The sequence below is a fragment of the Solanum pennellii genome, chromosome 1, assembly GCF_001406875.1.
Source record: "Solanum pennellii chromosome 1, SPENNV200".
Classification (NCBI taxonomy): Eukaryota; Viridiplantae; Streptophyta; class Magnoliopsida; order Solanales; family Solanaceae; genus Solanum; species Solanum pennellii.
This window is the reverse complement of record NC_028637.1, coordinates 11,196,652-11,205,092: the sequence shown is the minus strand read 5'-3', so window position 1 is coordinate 11,205,092 and position 8,441 is coordinate 11,196,652. Positions and strand designations below refer to the sequence as shown.

Genomic DNA, 8,441 nt, shown 5'->3' with positions numbered 1-8,441 from the left:
TATATATACATACATATATAATTTCACCCTCATATTACAAAGAATTGCTAGTTGAAGAATCTTAGTAGTTAAAACATGAATTATCTAGGAAATTCTTTATTAAAAAGTATATAGCTAATAGTATTATTTGACAATTTTTCCCTATATATTTTAAAAATGGAGTTTTGATGTTTAGTGATAGTGGGATTATTTTTTTCTATTGATAAAATGAAATCAAAAAGATTTTATTTTAAAATAAAACAAAATTTAGTGCAGATTGTACCAGTTTGTGATACTTTATTTGTCCTCCAACACTTAAGGTTTAGAAAAGATAATACTGTTAGGAAAAATACTACAATATTGATATTAGATTGGAATTATAATGTAGTAAGAAACTTATCACAAATACTATGTCGTGGCAAGCCATTGCCTTGAAAGCGATTTTGGCTTGACTCTGATGCAAATCGTTATAGCTGGTAGCTCCCTAAGGTTTCATAGTTACTCTAAAACACGTGCACTCGTGGCTAAGAGTTTGGAGGTTGCGCAAAACCAAATGCCCAAAAATATTCAAAGAATATGATCAAAGGAGGGAAATTCTTTTTTCTTTTCCTTTATGGTTGATGTTGTATTTTTTTATTCTCACAATTTGTCGTTCTTATATAGATATTTGAAGATGAGGAGTTTCAAATAGCAGATTTAATTTTTCTTTTTCATTTTAAGAAATGGATTGTCAAGATAAATGACATTAAAGGCCATTATTTCACTGTTATAGAAACCTATTGTTTGTTTATTGGAACGGATATGTTATCTGCTTTGTAACGTATTGTTGTTATTTCTTTGTATTAGACTTAATTAACATAGTTAGAATTAAAACATTGCCTCACGCATAAGGGATAGAAATGTGGTGTACATTGAGGCCTAACTGGTCCACCACATTACCTCAATCAATGGTCTTTAGACCCATCCCCCTCGACGTCTCAAGGATTATTTTAGTTTCAAGACCTTGGTCATAGCTTCCTCCAATTTTCTTTCGGACCTCACATATCCAAAGGAAATAACACCCAGTTTCAACAACCGTTTAATTTCACAATGTCTAATGTGAATATGTCTCTTTTTTCCATTGTACACACTATATTTGGCAATTCAAATTACGGCTTGTGAGTCAGAGTGAAGAGAAACTGGTGAAGCTTGTCTTCCCCACAAAGGCGTATCTGCCAAAAGATTTCTCAGTCATTCACCTTCTTTCCCTGCCAACTCGAGAGGAATGAATTCTGATTCCTTGGTAGAATGTGCTATACACACTACTAGAAATTTGACTTACTGCAACGCTTATTTAGCAACGGTTATACCATCGTAGAAATAGCTAACCTATTACAACGGTTATAACCGTGGCCAAATATCCTTGAATCTAATAGAACAATTCTTAAAATAAACTGTTGCATAATCCCGATAACCGTCCCCATAGAGAAGGTATAGCCACAAGTTTTAAAACCGTTGCTATAGACAACTCTATGGCAACGGTTTTTTAGAAAAATAATTCTTATTTTTTAGCCCTAAAAATTTTTCCCTCCTAAAAAAATATATTTGCCTCCAATATAATTAGTCCCTCCTAAAAAAATAATTCTTATTTATTAACTTTTTAGAAAATGTAAAGAAAAAGAATGAAATTGATTAGAAACCCTTATTTTTCAGAAATTTCATCAAAGCAATGTGAGAGAGCTTTTTGTGGGTGAAGCTGCATGTGAAAGGAATTTCTGAAGATTTTGGTGAGAAAAACGAAATTTGTTGGTGAAGCTGTTGGTGAAGCTGTTGGTGAAGCTCGTTGGTGAAGCTTGTTGGTGAAGCTGTTGGTGAAGCTCGTTGGTGAAGAGCTGTCGGTGAAGTTGTTGGTGAAGCTCGTAGGTGAAGCTGTTGCTGAAGCTCGTTGTTGAAGCTCGATTGTGAAGCTGTTGCTGAAGCTCGTCGGGGAAAACAACCAGCTCGTTCTTTTTGGTGGTGTTTTTGAGGTTCGACTACGAATTCATCTTAATAATGTTTAAGTTTTCTATGCTAGTTCATGATTTCTAAGTCCCCATTGAATTAATTTTGAAACATGTTAAAGAATAATATATGGGTTAGTCTTAAACCTATGTTATTTGCTCCAATATAGTTAGTGTATAAACTTCCCCTGTTTGATTCTGTGATATATAAGAGAGTCAAAATCTAGTGCTCCAAGTTTGTGGATCTGTAAGTATTTCTTTCTGCATATTTTTTTGTTCCAGCTGAATTCTTCCTTAATATTCCCCATTTGATGTGAATGTGGACAAAAATTACTCCCAAATTACTTCCTACTGGTATTTGTTTCACTTTTTGTTGACTGATATGGCTTAATTTGAGAGCAAAAATGAAGAAAGTAATGTTCAAAATTTCGAGCATATGCAGACAGCAGAGTATGCTTTTCATTTGATTTTCTGTATTTAATATTTTTCTACTTTCACCTTTCCATGGCAAAGAAAATCTTATTCTTTACAACAACTGATGTACATAACATTTGGGCAAAAAGGAGAAAAAAATAACAAAACCTTCTGTTTCTGACTGCTAACATTGTTGATTTATTACTACAGATAGACTATATAGTATATACTCACAGTTGTAAGTGTATATATATAACGACTAACGTACATAATATGAGTATATAATAAGATGTCAGCTAGACTTGCCGCGCAACTTAGCAGCTTCTGAGCTAGTTGTTGTCATGAAAGATTCTCCACAACCACATTGTCCAGTTGCATTTGGATTGACAAATATGAACTCAGATTTGTTCATAATATCAAGTATTTCAGTTTTGATGCTTATGAGACAAATATAACGATAAACCAGGTTAATGAATAGCAATATATTGGAGTGCAACTGGGTGATGCAAGTTAGTGCTACTAGAATTCACGCAGTTAAAGTATGGCGGATCAGTTTCACAAGGACAAAGATGACAAAACTATATAGTTTTTGGACTCAATCTCGCTAATCAGTATATGAAGTTCATATTCCTCTCATTTTAAAAAGGGAAGACATGAATCATGGGTGAAGTCTGTATAATTTGAAAGAATATATTGTTATACTCATTCATAGGAACCACAGACAATGAGACGAGAGAAAGTAAAGAGAGACAATAGACTGCACTATAGCTAGACATGACAAGCAAACGAAAATCAGTAATGTAATTGCTTTTCTGTTACACCTTATTTTTCCTTAAGGTGGAGTCCTGAAAGTACATGATAGGCTAATCTAGAGAAAGTTACAACACAAGTCGCAAAGGTTATCTTCAATTTTGTTTTTGATTATTAAGAGATGTTTAAACTTGAGTATCACTGTCGTTTTACTTTGAAATACATTCGGATTCTGATATTGTCTATGTCTTTTGCTTGTTCGATTGAATGTTATCTTCCCTTATGAGTCACTGCCAGCATAAACTGTGACACATAATGCCCTATTTATTCGTTAAAGTTAATGACATTGTGTGGATTTGTGCATTTTGCGATATTGTTTTGATCATTCACGAAGCACAAATTGATTTGCTTTGTATGATTTACTTCTCACTTTACATGTTCGTTGTGTTTTATTTGGATGCAGTGTCTATAATTTAAACTGGCTATAATTGTGTTAGTCTTAGGAATTTGTGTGTCATTAATAGAAATGTGTGGAACTTGAATTTGTTTTTCAAGTTTTTAACTGCTTGCACAATTCATATTATATTGACAGTGAATGTACATTTTATTAAAAAGAGACCTTTTTAACATGTCTTTAAGCATTCCTTCTCTTCCAAAGTTTCCATATAACTATGGCTTGTATGAGCTTCATGATATGCTGCAATTTGGGGGCTTCTCTTGTTTTTTTGCAACTTGAATGGCCTGCAATAACTCCTTGCTGATATTACTGCGAAGTTCTGACTCAAACTGAGAGCTCAAACAGTCTTCTTTTTCAATCCATTCCCTAAATCTGCTTACAGAGTCTCTTTCTCTTCTCCACCATTTGATTTACTTAGCTAGACGATATTTGTTTGATTCAACAGTGTAACATAGAAAGAATATAGTCCTTGTCTTTGTGCTTCATAAAATATTGTATCCATTGTGCCACTGTTATATATACATGGCATATAGAGATAGATAGTTCAAACCAACAAGTATTTCAGCAAGAAATTAAACCTTGTCACATATCCTTTTTCTCTCTTATTGATCATTTTCATTCTTCTTCTTTTTGCAGTTTCTCTGAGCAATTTCAATATATTAGTGGACCAGCAAATCAGTAGGTTCTTATCTCTTATTAAGGTCCAACACTCCAGGTTCGTATCTCGTTTTTATGATTCTTTGAACACTTCTTCGCTATATCTCTCTTTGAGTACTTAATGTACATTCTATGAATGTGATTGAGTGCAGAAAATTTTATTGTGGACAGTAACAAACCTACTATGTGTGATTGTGGACAGTAACATACTTGCTGCTCTTATAATTCCACCAATCGGCTTCCTAAAAACACTCTAAATCTTGTGTGTGATTGTGGACAGTAACAGACCTACTGGATGTGATTCAGCTCTTTGTAATATCTTTGTAACTTTTTAGTTTCTTCTATTTTCACACAGGTCAGAATAGTCATAGCTATGAGTCAACAAGAAACTTCAAAAAGAACCAAAAAAGCCAAAAAGAAGACATTTGCTAAACCGGGATCGTTATCATTCTTGGCAAATAAGAAACGACGGTTATTGAAAACAAATGAAATTATTAAAGAAATAGAGTGCGAGAAAGGACATCTGCTCAAATTAATTGGAGGACAACAATCAGTAGCACCACAATCTGAAGCAAAAAGACAATCTGCCGAGGAGTTGCCTTTTGAAAATCAGCCTGTCGAGGAGCTGCCTGTTGTGCACCCTGTCGAGGAGCTGCCTCTTGAGCAGCCTGTCCAGGAGCTGCCTCTTGACCAGCATGGCAAAGATTTTCCTTTCGAGGATCAAGTGCAAATGAATTCTGTTACTCCTCAAACAAATGATCAACCTGAAGAACAAGGTAACATATAAGATTACAAACCTATTAAATGTATTCATAATTTTTAATTATATTTCTTTTATTTTCTTATAGCTGGAGTTCTTTCCAGTCCAAATAAAAGAGGTAGAACGCAAATGCATGATGTTCATGCCCAAAAAGAACGTAAGTTGATCATACTGAATAGTCAAAATCAACCTGTTGGTCCTACGGATGATGTTGTCATAGAGCTAAGTAGCTTCCTAGGAACATTGGCTAGAAATGCGACTCTTTGCCCATTTGATATATTGGATTGGAGGAGCATGGACACTAAAAAGGATTTGTGGGATTATACCAAGGTTTGTAGTTTACAATAATAAATTATTTGTAAAAGTATTTTACTTCTATTGGCTAATTGAATGACACAAAATTATAGGGGAAATATATTATTCCTGAAGCTGCGTACCATTGGGCTATGGTAACAATTCGAGATGCTTGGAGAAGACATAGAAGTGATTTGAAGCTTAATTATTACGATCCATATGAAAATGATGCAGTTCGAATGGCAAAAAAGCCTGGTCATATTCCAGAATGTCAATTTAGAGAGCTACTCAAATATTGGAATTCTGAAAAATTCAAGGTAAAAATGTAGTTCAGAATATCAATTTTTTTAATAAGTAGCATTTGTATTATAGCTCCAGATTTTTGCTCCCTTCCCAGCTTCTTTCCACCTAGTGACCCCCAACACTTCAAAGCTGTTAGAAAAAATACTACCTCCCTTCCCAGCTTCTATGCTTCCTCATGACTCTTCTTTCTCATAGGTGTCTTTTTAATCAGCAAGTGGATCATTATCATGCCCAAACTTGAAGCAATTAGAGCAACATTTTGGCCTGTATCTGTAATTCAGACCTTACTAGAAAGACCCATAAGGAGCAGATTGTATCTGTAATTCAGGCCTGTATCTGTATCATTTATTGTGATAGTCACATGCATTTTACAAGACACCTTAACACTATATAATGACTAATATTTACAGATTGTTATAAAGGAAATACAGACTAATATTGACCTCGTCTAGTACACTATATAACACTAATATACCTTCGATTAACATTACTGATTCATTTCTTTGCAGAAAATGTCTGAAACAAATGCAAAGAATCGAAAAAAACTGATGAATCCACACACTGCTGGCAAAAAGAGTTTCGCTTTAGTTCGTAATAAGCTGGTGAGTTCTCTGATATATTATTTTTTAATGAAATTTTCTTTTGGATCTCTTCCAATGTGAGTTTAGTTTTTATATATATTTCAATTCGACTAGGAGAAAGATAAGGAGACAGTATCATCTAAGGATATCTTTGTGGTTACAAGAACAAGAAAACCTGGGCGATCGTACAAGGCCTCAAATGAAGATACTACTAGTAAAATTGTATGTGCCTGTCTATTTTAATTTTTTTTGTTGAGATCAATTATTTATTTCATAAGATTGTATTTGTTGGATATACTTTGGTAGGCTGAAATGGAGCAAATTGAAAAACAAATAAGCATAAATGGTGAGTATGTTGATGCATTTTCAAGCGTCATGGGTCCTGAACATCCGGGACGTCTAAGACTATATGGCGCAGGAGTTACAAAGACTACTTTGAAAAAAAAAGTTGGCAATTGGGAATCAACTTTAAGTGCAACAACTGATGGAATGCAGGAAATGCAAGAGAGGATGCAGAAAATGGAGAAACAAATGGAGGAACAAAAGAAAATTGTGCGACAAGAAGTTATTGCAGATGTTATTGCACAACTTAAGCATGCGGGATTAATTGATCCTAACATATTGGCAGCATTGTCGACTCCTTCACCAAGAGAATCTACTTCTGTTCAAGGGGCTAAACAAGGTTGGTGTCGCTAATTCTATGTTTTGATTGGTATTTGTTGTTGCTACTTGCTATAGGATTAGAATGGAATAGTACGCTATTGATCTAAGGAAGTTGGGGAAAAGTTGGGCAGTGGGTCAAGAAGCAGTAAAAAATGTAGCCTGCTCCTCTTCCCCTTGAATTCTTGAAGCACTAGAAATTATTCCTGTGAAACCATCATTGGAAAATCCATATGAAAGGGTCTCAAGTTGTGTGCTTAATGGATCACTCATTAGAGGGAAGAAACTGGACTGAAGGGGTTCCCTGTGAGAAAACACCTGATTTGACTTAAAACTGATGGGAAATGATTAACTGAAGTGGTGGTGAAGAAGCTGCCTTGATGATGATTACCAGAGGATAGGATTGTGTCATCTTGTAAAGACTGGAAATTGAGAAAATGCCCATGTGGGTAGCTCTGGAGATCACTTAAAAATGGAATCTTTAAACCATCAGATGATGAAAACAAGTTTGGGATGTCATAATTCACCTCTTGCTGTTTGTCTTGAACTCCACATTCAGAATTGGGAACACCTCTGTTTTCTTGGCTAAATTCTGGACTCTGTTCTTGATCAAATGAATACTGCATTTTTTTGGGATTTAGTTTAGTAGAGTGAAAATTATTAGGGAACTCACCAAGAGCATCAATTGCAGCTTTAGCTTCTTTAATCAGCCAATCAATAGCCTTACTTGGACGGTCATACCCAAGCCTATCTTGCACATCATAGAACTGAATTGCAGTGTTTGGTGAAAGCCTAACTCGTCGATCCTTCGGACCTTTTGCAGTTGAAACCTTACTGTGTCTGTCTTTCCTTCCCGGTGGCTCGAATAATTCGGCCTCCATGGCCTTCTATAACATCTGTTTTAGCTCTCTGTGGCTTCATTCTTCTTGTCCCTTTGTTCAATTCTTGTTCGCTTACTATGAAATTAGCCCATTTTTCTGGCTTTTTGCAGAGTGACTGTGGCATCTGCTGGTTTTGGTAGTGACTTTGAAGGTTTCCAATGTCATTTTCTTGAAAAACTTCCTCTTCCTCCTCCTCTTCTTCTTCTGATCCATCTTCTTCATCTGATACTTGAAACTGATGATTCATTGGAGGATTCAGATTGGAAGTAATCTATTCTCTCTTCCACCTTTTATCTTTTTAGTGTTGGAAACTTGATTGGCATGTACTTGATTTCCAAGTTTTAGGGTTGAACAATTCTAAAAGCTAATGCCTGCAGGTTGTAACTACATGTATACTTGTTAATTTCCAAGATTTGAGGTTTCCTAAATTATTTATATTTTTTTCTGATTGTATGTAGGTGACGAAATCGAAGAAGGCAATGAAAGCAATAGTGAAGACTTGACATAGGAGCTGAAGTTTATATTGATGTAAACTTTATTGATGTTCTAGAAATCATATATTTTTGAAGATTGAAAATTCTATGGCATGTGTTTCACCTTTTTTGAATGCTATAAAATGATTTGTACATTTTGCTTTAATTGATATTAGAATCACGGATCTTGAATTCTAATTAAGGTAAGGAACATTTATTCTCGTTAACGATTTATGTGTATTTTTATGTTATA

At 34.7% G+C, this 8,441-nt stretch overlaps 1 protein-coding gene and 1 pseudogene across 1 annotated transcript; one reads left to right on the top strand and one right to left on the bottom strand.

Moving 5' to 3' along the window:
• The first annotated feature begins 6,105 nt into the window (after positions 1-6,105).
• Positions 6,106-8,223, top strand: LOC107032569. Its single transcript, XM_027912627.1, has 4 exons — positions 6,106-6,195; positions 6,289-6,396; positions 6,670-6,856; positions 8,174-8,223. The coding sequence occupies exons 1-4, from the start codon at positions 6,106-6,108 to the stop codon at positions 8,221-8,223; spliced, it is 435 nt and encodes a 144-aa protein (XP_027768428.1).
• Positions 6,970-8,024, bottom strand: LOC107028790 (annotated as a pseudogene).
• Positions 8,224-8,441: the final 218 nt, after the last annotated feature.

What these genes read in the sequence shown, in the direction of transcription:
- LOC107032569 (XM_027912627.1), top strand. Translation starts at nt 6,106, where the DNA reads ATGTCTGAAACAAATGCAAAGAATCGAAAAAAACTGATGAATCCACAC. An exon ending in CTTTAGTTCGTAATAAGCTG is followed by an intron (nt 6,196 to 6,288) that starts GTGAGTTCTCTG and finishes CAATTCGACTAG; the next exon opens with GAGAAAGATAAGGAGACAGT. An exon ending in AAGATACTACTAGTAAAATT is followed by an intron (nt 6,397 to 6,669) that starts GTATGTGCCTGT and finishes GATGGAATGCAG; the next exon opens with GAAATGCAAGAGAGGATGCA.